The following is a 22548-nucleotide window of genomic DNA, read 5'->3' on the forward strand; positions in this document are numbered from 1 at the left end:
GTTTCTTGAACTGCTCTTCTGACTAGAGCATCTTAGGGCCTCCTGAGGAATAGTGACTGAGCCAGGCTGTTACCAAGGTGAGAGGTAAGGTTATAGCCAAAAAACGCCTAGAGGCACCAGGAACATTATCAGGGAGAGTGACTTTAAGGCATTAGGTAATCTGTTCAGAAAGCCCCAGAAATATAATTTCTTAGATTTTACAACAACCAATTAATTATTTCATTGGCATCGAAGTTTATATTCTGCTCTTCTGAACCAAATTTTATTTAGGCATGGGCATAAAATAAATGACTCCTGGGACTGAAAATGTTTGCATTCTTTCATGAGAATTTCAAAACACTTAATTTTTTTTTCGTTTGGAACATCCTTTCTTGCACTCCTGATGGTTAATCGATATTTAAGTCCCACTCACATTGCAAAGGTATACCTAAAACCTAAAACAGTATAAATGTTCTAAGAAAGGTTGATATTTTTAAAACAATTTTAGAGAATTGACCTAAATATGTTTGGATAATTGGTTTGTAAATATCAGCATTTTATGTCAGATTTAGATACTGGAGAAGAGTCAGTGGAATGAATATCTCAGGAGGGAATTCTCCCTGATTCATCCTAAACCTAATCTAATAACCACTTAGATCGGATCATCAGCGAATTAACAGTCACCTTTTTTGAAGAATATTTGACCAACTATGCTTTAAGGGGGTTAGATTTTATTTAAGTTTGTTCAATTATTTTCATTATTAAGACTATATTTTCTCTTGCAGCACAAGATAATTTGATTATTATAAAAATACTTTATGTAAGTTTGCTTTTAATTGTACAATATTTATAACCCCAATTCCAGTTGAGAACAAGAACACTTGAGTTAAAGTCAATGAGATGTTGAAGTTGCAGTGAGCTTATTGACTACCATTTTGGTATTTTCATATTTTTGTTGATATTTGTATAAAGGTGTAGCCCAGTTTATGCTTGAATATCTCCAATGATAAGTAATTTTGTAGCATTCAAAAACCTTGCCATTCTAAAGTAGACTTGATTAATTTGATTCAATTCAAGTGAGTTTATATTCTGACACCAGTAGGGGAAATTTTGAACTTATGGTGAAACCTCACTTACTTGAACCATAAGAGGAATGATACTTGTTATTTCAATAGCATAACCAGAAGAGAATGCAGAATTTTTATGCAATATTATCAGAGATATAAGGTAATAGTTTGGCTATATTTTTATAGTACAGACAAATTTCAGGCTAGTGATTAGTGTTAAGAAATAACCATTTTATCAGAATATTTTTATTTATTTTTACTAAACATTTGCAAAAATTAAAACTTATTCTCATCACCTAATTAATTCCGTACTGTGATATTTTTGTCTTTTCTTAATTTGTTCATTGGACTTAATTATATATGTGTGTGGCAACTTCATAAACTACTCACTCAAAAGATACAAAAAGGAAAAGGAAAGTAACACGTGTGCTTATGAACATGTAAGAGACTGCTGTGTATTACATTATTTCTTGTAGTCCTCATTGTATTTCTGAATTATGAAATAGTATCACAATTCTCAACGTGTAAAACGAGGCTTTGAGAGGTTAGCAATTAGGTCAATGATCACAAAATTTATGGAAGGGAGAAAGTTGATTCCGTTTACTGAGTTCCTTATTTAAAGTTTTGATATATAGGAAAGGAAGATGCTTGGAGAGCACTAACTAGTGAGAATAAATAAATTGGTGAGAATGTTTGGCTAGTGTCTATGCCTATACTGGGTGATTGATTTCTCATAGAACATTGGCAAGATTGCTCAGATTTTAAATTTTAAAACCCTAAATAACTACAATTAAAGTGAAAAATAAGGTAAATATAAGGACACACTTCACTTACTATCAAATCACTGACTATTAGAATTACTTAGGTAACTGGTTTTCTTTTTATATTCAGATGGTTGCCATTATAGACACACAATTTGAATCAAAACAGTTCACCATTCACTTTATTGTGTACTTCTCCATGTTTCTACCTCTTTCTTGTTGCCACTATTCCAACCATGTGTAGAGTATGTGCATATTTCCTCTTTTCAACATTTATGTTTTCAATTATTTGACAAATTGAGAAAAGGTGTTCAAGAATATATGCGTTTCCATGACAATAATTCTATCATTGTCCTGTTTCACTTGTTTCTTTTACTTCTGCTAATAGCAGTGATAATAATATCACTTTCCCTCAGAACTTGGGATGGGTTTTAAGAGCTATTGTGGATTAAACTTTTCTGATGATCTAGAAAACTAGCCAGAATCCTACTTTAAGAAATGTGCATTTCGCTAAAAACGATGGAAAATTAGTTCAAAATGATTTTGAATAAAGAATTCTGGATCATATATTTATATTAACTACATGTTATAGCCAGATAAACATTCAGAAACACAATTAGGTGACCCAGTAATCTGTCACCTTGCATATTTTTTCTTTTGGATTCAAAATACTCTCTCTGCTATCCTTCGTGACCCCCCCACTTGCTCTGCTCTCAAACTCGGGATGCAGCCCCAGACTGAGCGAAATCACATATCCATTCTCCAATGTCCACAATGCATTACTTTTTGATGCCAAGAAATTGCTTACATTCTCGTAATGAGTCACTTTTATTGAAAATTAGGTGTCTTGATTACATTAAGTGATACTCCAGTATCACCAGGCAGATGCTTAGGACCGGATCATGATTGTAACCTCCCAAACCCCACATTCATGAAACAGCAGAGAAGCAGAAATATGAGAGAGATGTGGGTTTAGCCAAGTCAGTCATTGAACTTTGAAATGTAACTTCTTTCAATGAAGATTTCTTTTTTCAAATTTGAAAACAAATTTTATCATGACCCTCATTTCCATGAACACAATCTTTTATCTAGATATTTCTTGCCAAGTTCTTGTTGAAGAGACATTATATGCAAGCAAAAATATATACTGAAATCAAATATATTTGAAGGTATTCTGGAAGACTTACTTATCCTATTTTCTTCCTCCCCATCTCACCCATACCTCCAATATATTGTCTTGGAAGTTATGAGTTGACCAAAGCTCAGACTATAATAGAATGAATAGACAAAAAATTACCCTTAAACATTTTTTCTCTCCGTTAGTAAATTTTCTTCTCCATAGAATTTAAATTTATCTTATCATCCTCCAAATCAAAAACAACTCTTGGGAAAACGTCTGATGAAGCTATTTGCTTTGGAGTGCCAAGGATAAAAAAAGAAGCTTCTTTGGACTTTGTGACTTGGACAAAGATCTGAAAGTATAAGAGAAGTAATCTTGGTATCTGAATCATTACAATGAGCTTATTCTTTCCTTTATTCTGTTAAATGAGTACTGTATCATAAAATATTGACGTTTGAAAATACAGCAGGCATTGGAAGCAAGAGGATGTGGAAGTCTCTCACTCTATTTAGTCAATGATTTGGGCCACTCTCTTGAGACCTTAGTTTTTGGTTTGGATATTATCAATCCTATTAGTCTGTCCATTTCTAGGGCAAACATTTATTTTCTATATTTGGATATATATACCTAAAAGTTACTACTACTAATAAATATATATAGTTTAGTTAACTCTAATAAGTGTGGGTCTTCATCAAATATTTAATGAATAGTTTCATGATGATGTTAAAAGTCTATACACCAAACTGCATCCATAAAGCTCATTTCTATCCATTCATTTTCGAAACAACCCAGACTACTTTAGTCATATGTTTATTAAATTCTTTGAAAAATATTCTCTGTGGCCTCAAGTACATTTCAAAGATTCGCTATGTTAAACAAAGTAATTTTTAATCTATTTTGTAATTTATAATACCCCATGATATAGAAAAGGGAGAATATACTTCTCAAATCAATGAGTATTTATTGATGTTTGTATATAAGCACGGTATGTTCACAATGTAATGGGTGTATACAAAGATTAGTATATATCAGGTGAGTCTCTGTAATGAAAGTAATACAGTAGCCAAGGATTAAAAATAAACAGTTGTAGTGAATCCAAACCCCTTGTACCTTCTCCTTTCTGACTGTAATGACTTTCCATTTTTAGCTGTTTCAACTTTCTGGGAACCTTAAGACCAAACTGCTCAGAAACATCCTCTAGATGGTTTCAGTGATGACCTGTGAGAAGGAAGATTAATTCTCCTGCTCTCTAAAGACTTTCTTTACAACTCGCCTTATAATATTAGATATTATTGCTTATAACACAAGAATAAGTGTGCTTATTTTAGCTTCCTTTTTGGTACTGGAATTTGGAAAACTATATATTCTCAGGAATTATTCTCCACAGTTCCAACCCAATGCCTTGTACTTTTGAGGTGCTCAGGAGGAGCTTTTAAATTGAATATTATCTATTACCCCTTAAAATGTTATATTTTTCTTATTGTTGTTGCCTTATGCTGATCACAAAACACATTCACAGCAGAAATTTACTGTAGTCTTCTGTCTGTTGTGTATGATAGGGAGACAAATACGCCTCCAGTTTATAAAGCCAGAAAAAAGAAAAAATGACTTGAGATCAAATTTTAAATAACTTTTGAATTGTTGTACAATTTGGAGTAGAAGATGTTTTAGTACAAACAGTAACACATGGCAGGTAAGACCTTAAAACTCTGACACCCATAAAAATGAGAATCTTAAGGCATTTTTTAAAAAACAATTCTGAGCCTTTGGGAGAAAAATAGAGACATTTTTCATATCCTCCTAATATTGATTCATGTTTTTATGTTTGGTATGTGCATGACTACACGCTAGACTTTTCCCCCCAGAGAAGTGTTAATACCTTTCCATTCTCAATGGAGTCTGACATAGAAACAGGTTACAGTGGACCAGAGACAAAACAGCATCAGTGACATGGCACATCTTCTAATATTCTGTATTCACTTCAACTCTTCAAACACAATCAGCTTACTTTAAAGTGACTGAATTTATCAAAACAATAATAAGAGAATGTGTTAGTTTGAAAATGGGTAGGTAACAAAGAAGAACTGAAAGAAAAGTAGACATGAAAAGGTGGAGAATAAAGAAGGGTGTAATACAGATTGTTAAGTGGCTCCTTCTGTGTTTCTATGGTTTATTACAGATGCTATAGTGAGCAGTATTGCTTTCCTTAGGCACTGTCTCTTCAACTACCCACCCCTCCCTAACCAACTTACATTAGACTTCTGTCTTTGGAAGGATCCCTACACTTACTTTATTTCTATGAAGAATTTACCATTCTCTGTGAAAATGTCAACAAGTTGTCCTGAGTTTCTTTACCCCTCAAAAGCCAAAATAAAAGAGTGATATAATCTACCCTTCTTGAATTTCTCGGTCTGTGTAACTGAATCCAGTGATTCCTGTTCATCTGTTCAAGAGATGCCCTGGAAAACAGCTCTAACTGAGAACTAAAAAGTCGTCATGAAACTTAATAATCATTTCTAATGTTTCCCATAGCTGGTTGCCCCAAATGACATGAAATTAATATTTATTCTTTTTCCTCTTTACGAATCTTACTGAAGACAGAAGAAGCCTTATAGAGGAGCAAGGCAGATTAGATCACTTGTGGAAGAAGATACGGCAGGGACAAATATTGGAAAGGGAAGATTTCTACCCAACGTACTTTTAGAAACACCCCTCCCACATATATGGCATGTTATCTTTCAGATTTTAGCATCCTCATTGTCATGTTTCCTCTGAGCTTTCTTTGAGAAGTAGTTATTCTACTTTTAAATTAAATCTCGGAAATGCATCACCTGCAAATTATGTTATTATGACATCATTTTGGAAGCCTACAAGGAGTAATAATTTTATACTCTGATATAGAAATTCTATTCAAAGATTTCTCTTAGAGGTGGAAAAGCCTCATTCTCCAAAAACTATGTGAAGGTCATTATTTCCATTAACGTTTTCTATAATTTCTAACCGGTCATAATTGTTTCTATCTTTCTAGAATGCATAGCTCTTAGCGAGCATTTATCTTGTTAAACTACTTTTCATCAAAATCTTTTGTGAAGTTTCTATACTCTGCCATCTGTAGAAACTGTGATAAACCTTAACGTGTGGAAAGAATTCCCCTATACTACACTTCAGTGGTGGTTTTTCACATACCTGGTGCTCATAAAAGATTTATTAGTTCAATAGACCATTTTACCCCAATACATATTTATTCTATTTATTCCCTATGTTAATAGTACATCTCGAAAAACTTTGGATTGTTCTTTTTCTCCCCGTTCTTTTCTGAGTGTGTGGAAACAGTATAATCAAAATAAATATGGAAATATGCTAGAAAATTATTTTGGATTATTTTGTAATGATGTCACTCTGTTTACATAGATGGAAATAATCTGTCGCTTCCCTGTTAGAAGACTCTGAATTAGTGTCAAGTCTGACTATCCTTTTTTCACAGCAGCCTTCTCAGACAACACCAGAAAAAATGTTCTTGTCCACATTCCAGGGGGACTACTTTAAGAAATAATTATGTAAATTATTAGCATTCTAGAGAGTATTCTACCTTAAAGTTTTCCTTGCTTTACTAGTCAGAACCATCTTATATGTAATAACTTAACTTTTGGTTTGTCTACTCAATCTATAAGAAAAGCAAGTTAACCTACCTTTTGTTCATTAACCATATAGAAACAAGGATCTTGAGATGTTATGTGCTTGAGAGTGACCAACAGTACCAGGGAAAAAAGAAGAATAAAAACAATGAATAGTGGAGAAGGTGGTAAAGACCAGAAAGAAGAAAAATAGTGCCAGATAAAAAAACAGAAGGTCACCTGGAAAAAACTGTGCTCCCAACTGGAGCCCTAAGTTGCCCCTCCCTGCATTTCTCAGTAGAAACCTTTTATGACAGAAGGGTTTGAGATGATATATTCAAAATGCTGAATGAAAATGTCATCTGAGAATTCAATACCCAGACAAAAAGTGTCTTTTGAAAATAAAGATGACATACATTTCCCCACAAACAAAAGCTGAGGGAGTTTGTCACCACCAGACCTGCCTACAACAAATGCTAAGGGGGATTTTCAAGTTGAAAAGAAAGGACAAAAAACAACAATATGAACACAAATGAAATTATAAAACATTTTATATAGTTATATATGAAGACAAATATGGAATACATTGTTACTTTAATGGTGGCATGTAAATCTCTTAATTTTAATGTAAACATTGAAAGACAAAAGTTTTAAGAATAATTATAATTACAAAAAATTTTTAATGGACAGATATAACTTGTAGCATTAATAACAAAATTATTGTAAAGTGTGAGTGGAGAAGTGAAAGTGTAGATGTGATTGATATTAAAATGCTATCACTAAAATACAATACTATAACTATAAGGCACTTTATGTAAGTCATATTAACCACACATAAAAACACCTATGGATAATACAAAAAAGAAAAATGGAAAAGAATCTAAGAATATCACTGCAACAAACAACAAAATACTGCAAGAGAGAAATGGAGTAACAAAAGAAATATAAGACAGACAGAAAATATATAACAAAATGGCAAGTCGCTACCTATCAATAATTACCTTAAATTTATTTGGGTTAAAATCTGCAATAAGACGGTATAAAGCAGCTGAATGGATTAAAGAACAAAAAGCAAGACTCTACTACATGCTGTCTGTAAGAAAACCAACTTTGGATTTCAGGACACGAATAAACTGAAAGTGAAGGCACAGAAAAACATATCCAATACAAATAGATAGAAAGGAGCAAGTGTGGCTATACTTATATCAGAAAAAATAGTCTTTAAATCAAAAATGATCAAAGAGGGCCAGCCTGGTGGCGCAGCAGTTAAGTTCGCATGTTCTGCTTTGGCGGCCCTGGGTTCGCCGGTTCGGATCCCGGGTATGGACATAGGACTGCTTGGCAAGCCGTGCTGTGGCAGGTGTTCCACATATAAAGTAGAGGAAGATGGGCACAGATGTTAGCTCAGGGCCAGTCTTTCTCAGCAAAAAGAGAAGGATTGGCAGCAGATGTTAGCTCAGGGCTAATCGTCCTCAAAAAAAAAAAAAAAGAAAAAAAATTTAAAAAAATAAATGGTCAAAGAAGACAAAGAATGACATTATATAATGATAAAAGGATTAATTCATCAAGAAAATGTAACAATTTTAAATATACGTGGACACAACATCAGAGCACCTAAATATACAAAGCAAATATTAACATAACTAAGGGAGAAAGATAGGGCAATACAATTATAGTAGGACACTTTACTACTCTCATTTCAATACTGGATAGAACATCAAGGTAGAAAATCAATCACCTAAACAACACAATAGACTAAATAGACATAACAGACATACACAAAACTTTTCACCCAACAGTAGTGGAATACACATTGACTAACTAAACCCAAAAAATAGCAGAAGAAAGGAAGTAGTAAAGACTGGAGCAGAAAGAAATGAAATAGAGGAAAGAAAAATAGCAGAAAAAATAAATGAAAATATGATTTGATTTTTTAAAAAGCTAAACAAAATCAATGAAGCCTTCCTAGACTAAGAATAAATGAAGATTCAAATAAATAAAATCAGAAATGGAGGAGGAGACAGTTCAATGGATGACATTGAAATATAAAAAGTCAGAAGAGACTATTATAAACAATTACATGCCAACAAATTGGATGACCTAGAAGAAATGGATAAATTGCTAGAAATGTAAAACCTACCAAGATTAAATCAACAAGAAGTAGAAAGCCTGAACAGACCCATAGCAAACAAGAAGATTGAATCAAAAATCTTCTAACAAAGAAAGGTCCAGGACCAGACGGCTCCATGGGTGAATTCGACCAAACATTCAAACTACTGATACCAACACTTTTTAAACTCTTCCAAAAGGTAGAAGATGGAATACTTCCAAACCCTTTCTTTTTTTTGAAGAAGAAGCTTAGCCATGAGTTAACATCTGTGCCCTCCTTCCTCTACTTTATATGTGGAACACCTGCCACAGCATGCCTTGATAAGTGGTTGGTATGTCCGTGCCCGGGATCCATACTGGTGAACCCTGGGCCACTGAACTAGAGCACGTGAACTTAACTGCTGCGCCACAGGCCAGCCCCAAACACTTTTTTTTTTTGAGACCAGCACTGCCCTGATTCCAAAACCAAAGACGACACAAGAAAAGACAACTCTATGCTAATTTCCCCCAATTAATATTACTGTAAAAGTCCTCAATAAAATACTAGCAAACTGAATTCAACAGCACATTAAAAGAATCATTCATCACAACCATTTAAGATTTATATATGGGATGCAAGGATGGTTCAACATATGAAAATCAGTAAATGTCATATACCAAATTAACAGAATGCAAGACAAAAATCACATGATTATCTCACTAGATGTAGAAAAAGCCTTTGACAAAATTCAACAATTTTTCATGACGAAGACTCTCAACAAAATAGGTATGGGAGGAATAGAACTGAACAAAATAATGTTTCATATAAAAAATCCACAGCTGACATTGCATTCAATGATGAAAAACTGACAGCTTTTCTTCTGAGATCATGAAAAAGACAAGGATGTCTACTCTCACTACTTCTATTCAACAAAGTACTGACAGTTCTAGCTAGGGAAATTAGGCAAGTAAAGAAAATAAAAGGCAACCTAGTTGAAGAGAAGAGGTAAAACTACCTCTGTTTCCAGACAGCTTGATCACATACACAGAAAACTCAAAGACATTACAAAAGAATTGTTGGATCTAATAAATTCAGTTAAGATGAAGATACAGAATCAATATATAAAAATCATTGGCATTATAATACACAATGAAGTATCAGAAATGGAAATTAAGAACACAATCCACATTAGCAATAAAAAGAATAAATACTTTGGAATTAACCTACCCAGAGAAACTGAAATCTTGTACACTGAAAACTTTAAAATATTGATGAAAAATTTAGAAAAAGACACAAATAAAAGTGCAAAGACATTGCATATTCATGGCATGAAAGAATATTGTTAAAATGTCTTAATATCACAAAGTGATCAACAGATTCAATACAATCTCTGTTAAATCCCAATGGTTTTTTTTTTCAAAAATAGATGGAAAAGCAATTCTAAAATTCTACGGAACCACAAAAGATCCCTAAGAGTCAAGCATCTTGAGCAAGAAGAAAAAAGCTGAGGCTTCACAATTCCTGATCTCAATTATGTTACAAAGCTATAGTAATCAAAACAGTAAAGTACTGATGCAACAAAAACAGGCATATAGACCAATGGAACAGAATAGAGAACCCAGAAATAAACCCACACGTGTATGACCAATTGATCTTGAACAAGGGAGACAAAAACACAAAATGTGAAAAGGATAGTCTCTTCAACAAAGAGTGTTGGGAAAACTGTATATCTATATGCAAAACACTGAAATTGAACTTCTATCTCAGAACAAAAATCACCTCAAAATGGATTAAATACTTAAATAAGATCTGAAACTATAAACTTCCTAGAAAACACAGGGAAAAACTTTCTTGACATTGGCCTTGACAATAATTGTTTTGTATGCGACACCAAAAAGAAAAGCAACCAAAGTAAAAGTATACAAGCGTGATTTCATCAAACTTAAAGCTTCTGCACCCACACAAATCAACATAATAAAAAGGTGATGTACAGAATGGGAAAAATATTTGGAAACTGCGTATTGAATATGAAGTTAATATTGAAGATATATAAAATATATATAGACTTCAAGTCCCAAAATGCAAATTTCCCAATCACATATGAGCCAAGGATATAAATAAACACCTCTCAAAGGAAGAAATTCAAATAGCTAACAGGTACATGACATGGTGTTCAACATCTCAATTCATCAGGGAAACACAAGTCAAAACCACAATGAAGTATCATCTCCAAAATATTGAAAAGGAAGAACAGTCGTAAAATCATTTTATGATGCTGACATTACCATGGCACTTAAGGAAGATAATGAAATTACAGGAAAGGAAAACTACAAGAGAATATACCTGATGAATATAGATGCAAAAATTTTCAAGAAATATTCCAAATTGCTTTTAACAGCACAGTAAGGATTATACAATATGGTCTAATGGGAGTTATCACTGGAATGCAAGGATGGCTCAACACACAGAAATCAACAAATGTGATATACTATATTAATAGGATGAAAGATAAAAATTCTGTCACCATCTCAATAGATGCAAAAAAAGGCATTTGACAAAATACAACATTCTTTCATGATAAAAAACACACAAAAATTACATACACAAGGAGCTATACTATACTATACTATACACTATAATCTAAACTGTATGGGACTGGCATTAAAACAGACACACATCAGTGGACCAGAATCAAGAGCCCAGAAATAAACCCTTGAAATGTATGGTCAACTAATATTTGACAAAGGAGGTGAGAATACTCAATAGAGACTGGACTGTCTCTTTAATAAATGATGTAGGGAAACAGGAAAGCCACATTCAGAAGAATGAAATTGGGCCCATATCTTATACCACTCACAAAAATTATTTCAAAATGCATTAAAAGTTTAAATGTAAGACACGAAACCATAAAACCTCTAGAAGACAACATAGGGAAAAACTCCTTGACATTAGTCTCAGCAAAAGGTTTTTGGATATGTCACCAAAAAGACAAGCAGCAAAAGCAAAAATCAACAAGTGGGACTATATCAAACCAAAAAAACATTTGCACAGCAAAAGAAACAATCAACAAAATGAAAAATAAACCTATGTAATGGAGTAAATATTTACAAACCATCTATCTGATGAGGGGTTAATATCCAAAACATATTAAGAACTCATAAGACTCAATATCAAAAAAACCCCAAATAATCTGATTAAAAAATAGACAGAAGACAGAATACACGTTTCCAAAGACATACACGTGCTCAATATGTACATGAAAAGGTGTTCAATATTACTAATCACCAGAGAAATGCAAATCGAAACCATAATGAGATATCATCTCACACTTGTTAGAAACTATCATCAAAAAGACAAGAGATAAGAAGTGTTGGCTAAAATGTGGAGTAAAGGGAACACTTGTGCACTGTTGATGGGGATGTAAATTGGTACAGCCACTGTGTAAAATAGTATGAGGCTCCTCAACAAATTAAATATCCAACTACAATATGATTCAGTAATTTCACTTCTGGGTATATATCCAAAGGAAATTAAAACAGGATCTCAAAGAGATTTCTGCACTTCCATCATCATTGCAGCATTAGTCAAAATAGCCAAGATATGGAAACAACCTAAATCTCTGTCAAACGATGAACAGATAAAGAAAATATAGTAATGAGTATGTGTGTGTATACTATATACATATATATATCCTATATAGGATATATATATGTACGTATATACTATGTATACTATATGTACGCATTTGTACATATATGTATGTATAGTAATGTAAGCCTTGACAGTTGACTTTTCTTTTTGTAATGCAAGTGCCTGACTTAAGCTTTAATTGCCAGTGCATCCATTTCAAACAGGCATCCACTTCGAGGAAGGCTATCTCAAATAAACACATTCCCAGCCACATGACTAGCTAAAGAGTGAGGATGTGGGGCCCCACCCCCACTGTGAGGCACCTTTGTTTTTAGAAATCCTGGTTGATTTAGATAACTAGCCATTTGGACCACTTGTTATTTTTTCTCTCTTCCCATACTTTAAATTCCAACTCTTATGTTTTAAATTTGCCAGTGATGAGTGAGTCCTGGAGACCCTAGACCCCCAACCTTGACCTCAATACAAGCAGAAGCCAGCTCCCCCTACACTCCTTGCCTTGTGACCTCAGTTATTAGCAGAGAATTGAATGGTGGTTCCCAGAGGCCAGGGTTTGTGGGAAATGGAAAGATGTTGGTCAAAGGGTACAAGGTTCCGCTTACATAGAATGAATACTTTCTATAGGTCTAAGATAGACCATGGTGACTACAATTAACAATGTCATATTGTATACATGAAATTGCAAAGAGGATAGATCTTAAATTAAATCTCATCACACACACACAATGGAAACTATGTAGAGACAATTGGTGCGTTAATTAGTTTAATTGTGGTGATCTTTTCACATTATACATATGTCAAAACCTTAAGTTGTACACATTAAATATATTTAATTTTTGTACGGCAAAAAATATCTCAATAAAGCTGTTAAAAAAGTGGTAAAGCCAGCATTTAGATTTATGTGGTTTGACTCCAGAGGTCATACTCCTAATCTTTATAGTCTACCACCTTCCTGGAAGCTAAAATAAGTGAAGTTTATGATCACTGCATCAACTTCTTAATGTTTCCTGTATTTTATGCCATTTACTAAGATGTTTGAAATAAGGCATAATATAGGATAGGGGCATTTGTTATTGACTTGGAAAACACATAGAACTGGTTTAAAACCTGGCTTCTGGTACTTAGCAAAACAACCTCAAGGAATTTGTTTATTTCTCTGACCTTTAGATTTTTCAACTGTATACTTTCAATAGGAATACATAACCTGGTACTATTTTTGTGAAACGCAGGTATTGTAATAAAAAAAGCCTTGGGGAATATATCAGATACTACTTGTTCCTAAAATTACAACTAGAATTCATTATTTTTCTTTAGACAAATCAGTTTTGAGGGCTGGTGGTCGCTTCATAAGTATCCATTGGATGAATATAATATCCCAGAAATTTTAAAACTTGTGCTTAAATTTCCCACTTTTAATTTAGCTAAAAGTACTTTTGAACAGCACCAACCCTTCCAACTTTTCTTCCGTCGTGTAGCTTCTTCTACACCTATTTTATAGCCTTGATTTTTAAATTTACGTTATAGCTTCTTTCTTTTCTTCTATACCTCCTACCTTCAATTATTCATCTGAAATGCAAATCACCATGAAAACCTGTATAGTGTGTATGTGAGTGTGTTGATGTGTGCTGGTGTTATAGAGAAGTAGACTAGGTAAGTTTATGATGGATCATGACATTTCCACTCTGTGTTAATTATATGACCCTCCTCATGCATGACATGCCAACTATGGGAAACCAGTGCAACGCTGAGCTTCATAATATCTCAGAAAGCAAGTGAGAACACTGAAAACGTGTTATTTTAATGAATTTATTTTAAAATAATCTTTGACAGGAGGATAATATTAGTATCAGTAAGGTTTTCAAATTAAATAATGAGAAACGGTATTAAAAATGAAGTAGAATGTTGTAACAGGTACTAAGAATGCGGTACACTTTAATACACTGAAATGGATGAATATTAAAACTTCATGATATAATCCCCAGCATGCACATCCAAGCAGCAGGTGTTAATCTGCTCTGCCCACTCTGGGCAACAAAATTCTATTGGCAATTCTAACTTATGAATCTGTACCATCCCTTTATTAAGAAAGTACAAACAAAGAAAGCTGCTTCCGGCTGCATAGTGGGTTCTCTCTAACTCCACTAACTAGAGACAAGTATACTGAATATTTTCTGAAAGCCTATAGCACTTTCTTTTATTTTATTGACATAATCCAATTTTATATAAATAATATCACACATTTGTTTCTTAAAACCCGGTTCCATTTTCTGTATTTCAATCTCAGAAAATAAGTTGTATGTCTGGTGTATTTTTAATTTTCATTAGATCCTGATAATATACACCATTTTACTTTCCTTCTTCTTAGAATCATAGGATTCTATTACTATAGCTCTTATACCCCAATCAGACAAACAGTTGACTATGTCAAGGTCTTTGTAACACTATATTTAAATAATCACATACATAATTTCTCAGTTATCTTAATAGCCAAAGAAAAAGTAAGAAAAATTATTTTAGAATATCAATTTATTTTAAAAAAGCCTTTGATTCAATAATTAGAAAATTTTTAAGGAAAAAATAATGATATAATGAAATGAACTTCTTGATATGCAAATTTAGTTCCTTTGTTGTGAAAGTGTTCAAGAAAAAGCAGAATACCTAATTTGAAATGTGCTATAGAGGTAATGATGAATCATTGAAAACTAGCTACATTTTATCTATGGATGGTCACATGTTTGAGCAGTTGTGATTGTATGTCTTTCTTTCTTTTTATCAAATAAGAGGGTAGACTGTGTTGTGAGGTGTATTTAACCATGAGCAATGCTAGAATTGACCCTTCAGGTAAAGAAAGAGTCAGGCTGAAGATGTGAGGAGAGCTACTAGTCTGAGGGCAGAAGAACAGAAAAAAGCAAGGAAATAAAGTGCATCATACTAAATTGCATGAGATAGTAAGGATATACATAGTCATATTTGATATATTTACAGATTCAGTCAAACCATGATTGACATCAGGCCAAACCCTCAATTCACTTTTTGCTGTCTGAGGTAATTTTGACATGCCATAACTTTCTCATCACATTTTTCACTTCTGCATTCCTCAATGTGTAGATGAGTGGGTTGACTAAGGGTGTTCCAATAGTATAAAATACTGCCACCATCTTGTCCATTGAGAAAGTGCTTGGGGGGCGTGTATATATGAATATACATGGACCAAAGAATAAGACAACTACAATGATGTGGGTAGTGCAAGTGGAGAGAGCTTTTTTCCTCCCTTCTGCACTGTGGTTTCTCAGCGAATGCAAGATGACAATATATGAGATCATCAAAATGACAAAACTGCTTGTGCAAAGGGCCCCACTATTAGACACCACTAATAGGTTGATCACATAAATATCTATGCAGGCTAGTTTCAACAAAGGCTGCATATCACAGCAATAACGATCAATCAAATTGGATCCACAGAAAAGCAATCTCAAGGCCAGGATAATCTGAGCTATAGAATGTATAAAAGACCCTATCCATGCAAGAACAATCAGGATGATGCAGACCTGCCGGTTCATGATGATTGGATAGTGCAAGGGCTTACAGATTGCCGCATAGTGATCAACGGCCATGAGGACAAGGACAAAGATCTCCATGGCGCCAAATAAATGCAGTGCAAAGATTTGAGTCATGCACTCATTGTAAGAAATGATTTTCTTTGCAGAGAGAGCATCTACAATTAGTCTAGGGGCTGTGGACGTTGAAAAGCAGGTATCAACTAAGGACAAATAAAATAGGAAGAAGTACATGGGGCTTCCAAGTGTCTGGCTGAACTTGATGGTTACAATAATAAGCAAATTCCCCAGCACAGTTCCCAAATAGAAAATGAAGAAGATTGCAAACACCATTTTCTGCTTTTTATGATCCTGTGTCAATCCTAACAGTATGAACTCAGTTACACTGTTATTTTGCTTCATTGTTTGAGTCAATTTGGGGAAAGCACTGGTTAGACATAATCTGCAAAGAAGAAAAGAGAAAAGAATTTTAAAATGAATACTGCATTTGGAGGTTGAATACACTTAATCATGGAACTGCCACTTTCCGATAAGTAATCACTTACCTGCAGAGTACTTCTGGTTTTATCTGAATAAAATGTAATTAATGATATTTAGTATATTTATTTAACTGATTGCATATGAAAATAATGACATAAGAATAGAAAAATAATAAATAAGTAAATGACTCCTCTGACAAAATAAACATTAGTTTAGGTTATTTGGCATGAGTGAATAACTTTTTCAGCCGAATATTTTCTTCAGCATTCATCGAGGACACATCAATATAAGGTAGTGTGTTGCGGAAGTAGAGGAAACTTTTACATGATTTACTCAACATGCTGTCACATTTCTTGAACCAAGAGTCCAGCTATAAAATACTCTTCTAGTAAACATTGAATGAGAAAACGATTGTCTAAACATTTCAGTGTCTTTCTTAACAAAACCTACACACACACACACACACACACACACACACACACATACACACACAGACATGTGGTAGAAGGAGGGAGGTGGAGCAATAGAAACAATAAAAATGAAATTTTAGCAATGGACACAGCCAGTTGGCCCAGTCCATCATCAGACTTATTTTAAACTGTTGCCTTGACTAGGTTTCTTTTCTTTTCTTTTACTTCTCAACCTTTCTAATTGTTTACTGTTCTAAATTCAGCTTATCTTATTGAACTTTGTACTTTTAATTATAATATGTTGTCCAAAATTAAATTTATCCCCATATTTACTATTTTTCTAAGTCTTTCAATATATTTTCTTAAGACAGAAGGACTCATTGAGACTAAAGTGAAGATAAAATAGAGGGAGAATACTAGCCATAAACCAGAACATTCTTTCCAATTTCAGATTTAATGTTAAGTGTAATGGATTCAGAAAATGATCTCAGGCAGCTCTAAGCCATACCTGAAAGTTTTCAGTAGAATTCTTGGGATATATATCTTTAATGCCATGTACTCTCACTTCAAGTAAGAGAAGATAGAAATAAAAACAAACTCATATTTACCCATGTCTGACTATATGCCAAACAGCGGACAAACTGCTTTATGTGCTTTTATGGTTTCCAGTTAATAGCACAGTCAACAGCAAATTATAATTGCAAAACTGGCAAAGTATGTTTACAACTCACATGCTAGACAAAGCATAATTTTCAACCATAAATAGATTTCACTCAACGATCTTAAAAACACAGTGAAATGAATGATGGACCAAAGAGTCAACTTCAAAAGGGTCTCTTCTACTTATTAAATGTAATAAGCATATGGAAAGATGCTCAATTTCATTCATAGTTAAATACATTCAAATTCAGTTTCCAATTAAATAAAATTTTCACGTATCATTTTAATAAACTAATCTTTATGATACAAGTTTATTGACATATAGTGCTGACAAATTGTGGGCAATCATCAATCCCACCCATTTTCGGTTGGCGTGTAAGTGGGTGGAATCTCTTGAGGGATGGTTTTCAACATCTATAATATTACAACTGCACATAGACCTCAATCCAGTGATTCTATTTCCTACAGATACTCTTACTTGCAAAGATGGAAAAAAATTAAAATCCATCTGAAGGGGGCTGAATGAATCAAGAATGGTACTTTTATTGATACTACTCATTGATAAAATCACTGGTTAAATAGTGCATATGGTCTCTAACATATATTTTAAAGTGAAAAATAAGAGGACAGAACTGTATCCTAAGATGTTGTTTTAATTAAAAGCAAGAGATACATATTACACACATACATTTCTGTAAATGAACGGTAATTTGAAGAATGTCAACAAAAGCGTGCATTTGGACTCTCTCTGTGAGGAAACTGTATTCTTGGCATCACAGATGTGAGCAATATGTAATTTTTAAGACATACTGTTTGGCAACATTTGAAAATATAGCACTATCATGTGTTTCATTAAAAATAAACCTTTTTAAAACATTATCTTACCTTAGGAGGCTGTTTACTACTCACGTTGGCATATCACTGAGCCATACAACTCTCTTCTGATGGAGGTAGAAAGAGCAGCAATAATTTGAGGCAACAATAAGACCCAAGAGTGTGAGTAGGATGGTGAGCTAACTATTGAGGTAGTTCTAGAACTCAGTGCTTTTTAATCACATCATATACCACCACGCTGCCGTTAATTACAGGTCCCCTGGCTTTCTTGGATGTTTTCCAAACATACTCTTATCAAAGCTCTTCAATAAACAAATGGAAAAACTGTTGGCAGTTTATATCAATTAAGAATATTATATAAATATCCCTCCTTATCTATATCTATTTACCTGTGTGTATATGTAGATATATAAATATACACATATTAGCATTACATATATACAAATGACACACTTTAGAATGAAGCAACATAGGGGTGAGAATTTTTATCCATCACCTACTGAATTTCAAAGTCTAAAAAAAAGTAGGTGCTTAATAAATATTTGTTGTATGAATGAAAGAATTAAAAATCCTACAATCTAATAGTGTTCTGCACTATTCTATACTCAGATGGCATTGAGGAAAAGGGAAGCCTGTATCCTACTATATCCACCACCATGTCATCATATCTATGGACTATTTCCTGGAACACCCAAGCAGATATTATTTCTATTTGCTTGTCTCTCACACATTCATTCCAATATACCGTACCTAATAGTGCCATTTCCATCAGGAGCTGCTGTGCACATTTTTTATTTCCATCATCTCACTTTAGAATGTAAAACACTCCTAAAAATGTCCTAAACTTTCTATCCTTCCACAAATGCATTGTATGTATTAGATCCTCACAGTAGCATTGGTAAGGTTCACTTTCACCAAGTATTAAATAAAACTAAGTTAATCTCCAATGCAAATCTTACTGGCTTTGGTAATAGTTTATGCAGAGGTTAGGACATTCAGTTGCCTTCTTCTCTTCCCAAGGCAATTTGGACACTCTTTACTCAAATGAGAATAAAAAAAGTGATTCTAATATTCTGTCTGATTATCTGGAACCAGGATCTCTTTGCTCTCACAAAGAGGCTTTAGTTCTCATCTGCATGCCAGAGGCTAGGATGGTCCCAGATTCACTCCACTATTTCTGAAATCTATTCTCACATAGGATTTTGACTGGGAAATGCTTCTCTTCTGTCTTCCTTGTAGGAATATTTAACATGAACGATGCACAATATAAGAGTCTGGGCAACGTTATTCCCTGAAGTGTCCCTTCTCTTACAATTACAAAACATGAGCCAGATGTGATAAAGTGCTTAATCTTCAATTTGTCTCACTACATTATGAAAAAAGGTGGCCTATTCTTGCGATTAAAGATGTTCATATGGATCCTAAATGACATCTTTAATTAGAATAAAAAATCATGGTCGCCTAGTGCCCAGGTCTTGGTTTCTAATACCATTCTCCAATAAAATGAATCAGGAATTCTTGAAGAAATGGCTGATTGTAGGACTGGGGCATGGAATGTAAAGATGAACTGGAAAATACTGTAGTCCTAGAACTTAAGGAAGTGCTAAAATACACACACACAGTGATGAGGATATGACAAAGGGACACAGGAGCCAACTGAAAGAGTCCCAATGGCCAAAGCTAGAACAAAAAATTAGCAGTAAAATAGATAACACATAATTGAAATATAACTCAAAGTACAAAATAAATATCCATGAGTTACAATGATCTAAATAATTAAATAAATAAATGAATATAGGAGGAGAATATAGAAAAGAATCCCAAGTGATTTATATAGATACTCTGACCTCAAGCTCTTCACCTCTTAAGTGTGGGCCGTTCATAGTGACTTCCTTCCAAAGATCACAGTATAGGAGGAAGGAAAAGTAAATTTACAGAGAAGAAATGTGACAAACACTACCTCAGCCAGGTGATCATATTAACAAGTTTAACAGCGGTAAGTGACATTGAGAGCATGTACCTATTGATATGATGTGATGAAAATGAAACTTTCTCTTGTGGTCTTTCTCCCAATAATCCATAACTCCACTCTAATCGTAAGTAAAATATCAGATAATACCCAATTGAGGGCTTTCATACCAAATACACGACAAGTACTCTTCAACTGTCAAGTTCATCCAAAACAAGAAAAGTCAGAGAAACTGTCACTGTCTGGAGTAGCTGAAGAAAACTTGACAACTGAATGTAAGGTGGTATCCTGAATCAGATTCTGGGGAAGATAAAGGCTTTTGTAAACTAAACAATGAGTCTGGTTAGAGCATGCATTTTATTTAAACATAATGTAATAGTGGCAATTAACTAGTTGTGATAAATGTATCACACTAATGTAAAAATAATAGAGAAATCTGAGTGTGGCTTATATAGGAACTCTCGGTATTATTTTCACTGCTTCCCTGTAAATGCAAACCTACTATAAAATATAAATTTTACTAAAAATGAATGGCTTATTTCATTTAACTCATCCTCAAAGTTTGTTCATGTTGTAGCATGTATTACAAACTCTTTCCTTTTTAATGCTAAATAATATTCCATTATATATCTACATATTCTACCTATTCAAGTATTGATGAATACTTATGTTGCTTAAACATTTTGGCTGTTGTAAATAACCCTGCTATGGACAGGAGTGTACAAATATCTTTTTGAGTACCTTCACTCAGTTATTTTGGGCATGTTCCCAGAAATGGAAATGCAAAACCATATGGTAATTTTATTTTTAACTTTTTGAGCAATGCCATATTGTCTTTCACAGCAGCAGCACCATTTTGCATTCCCAAGAAGAGTTCACAGGTGTGATTAGTGATGTTGCACATGCTTTAATTGCTTATTGGCCATTTTTATATCTTATTTGGAGAGGTTTCTATTCAAGTCTTTTGTCCACTTATTATTTGGGTTATTATTTGTTATTGAGTTGTAGGAATTTCTTGTATATTCTAGATATTAACCATTTATCAGATATATATTTGTGAGAATTTCTTCCTAACCAAAGGGTTGCCTTTTCTCTCTGTTGATTGTATCCCTTGGCACAAGTAAGTTTTCAATTTCAATGTACTTCAATTTATCTACTTTTTCTTCTGTTGCCCATGTTTTTGAGATCATATTCCAAAAAGTAATGCCTAATAAAATTGCCTGATCTATCCTCTCTACTTCTTCTAAACATTTTATTGTTTTAGCTTTTATGTTTAGGTCTTTGATCCATGTTGAGTTTATTGTATATATGGTGTAAGTTAAGGGTCCACCTTCATTCTTTCACATGCAGATATCTAGTTCTTCGAATACCCTTTGTTTAAAAAACTGTCCTTTCCTCATTAAATGATCTTTGCACCCTTGTAGAAGTCATTTGACCATTCATGTGATTTTTTTTTGCACTCTATTCTATTCCATTGGTCCATATGCCTGTCTTTATGCCAGTATCACACCATTTTGATTACTGCAGCTTTACAGCAAGTTTTGAAATCAGGAAATGTGAGACCTTCAACTTTGTTTTTCTTTTCAAGATTTTCTTGGCTATGAGGTCCCTTGAAATTCCATATGATATTTTCAAATAAATTGTCTATATCTGCAAAACTATCATTGGAGTTTTGATAGGGATTGTATTGAATCTGTATTGTTTTAAGTATTACTGACACCTTAACAATAAGTTCTCCAATTCATGAAAATGAAATATCTTTTAGAACAAATAGTGTATATACACCCATGCACTGCATAATGATATTTTAGTTTATGACAAACCACATACACAATGGTGGTCCCATAAGATTGCTACCATATAGCCTAAGTCTGTAGCAGTTTCTACCATCTAGGTTTGTGTAACTACTCTCTATAATGTTTGTACAATGACAAAATCACCTAATGATGCATTTCTCAGAATGTATCCCTGACATTAAGGACATAACTATATATGTATATATACAGAGAGAGAGAGAAAGAAAGAGAGAGATATTTGAAGAGATTTGTTGTAAGGAATTGGCTCTTGTAATCTTGGAGGCTGGTAAGTGCAAAATCTGCAGAGCCAATATCCTAGCTTGAGTCCAAAGGCCAGAAACTACTGTAAACTAGTAAGAGACAATGTCCCAATTCAGGTCCATAGGGAGGAAGCTGCCTTTGAATCAGGAAGAGTTAATGTGCCAGTATTCAGGCTGTCAGACAGGAAGAGTTGATGTTTCAGTTCAAAGGCTCTCAGGCAGGAAAAATTTTTCTTACACAGTGGACCTCAGCTTTTTGTTATTTTCAATCCTTCAACTGATTGGATGAGGGCCACCTGCATTA

At 33.7% G+C, this 22548-nt stretch overlaps 1 protein-coding gene across 1 annotated transcript; it reads right to left on the minus strand.

Annotated features, from left to right (window-relative positions):
- Positions 1-15015: 15015 nt before the first annotated feature.
- LOC106821871 (olfactory receptor 4C11-like) lies at positions 15016-16258 on the minus strand. Its single transcript, XM_014826750.3, has one exon. It carries the CDS (start codon positions 16235-16237, stop codon positions 15305-15307), a length of 933 nt encoding a protein of 310 aa, XP_014682236.3. The 5' UTR covers positions 16238-16258; the 3' UTR covers positions 15016-15304.
- Positions 16259-22548: the final 6290 nt, after the last annotated feature.

This window comes from Equus asinus, chromosome 17, assembly GCF_041296235.1.
Source record: "Equus asinus isolate D_3611 breed Donkey chromosome 17, EquAss-T2T_v2, whole genome shotgun sequence".
Lineage (NCBI taxonomy): Eukaryota > Metazoa > Chordata > Mammalia > Perissodactyla > Equidae > Equus > Equus asinus.

Coding starts and splice junctions, on each gene's coding strand:
- LOC106821871 (XM_014826750.3), bottom strand. CDS start 16,237: ATGAAGCAAAATAACAGTGTAACTGAGTTCATACTGTTAGGATTGACA.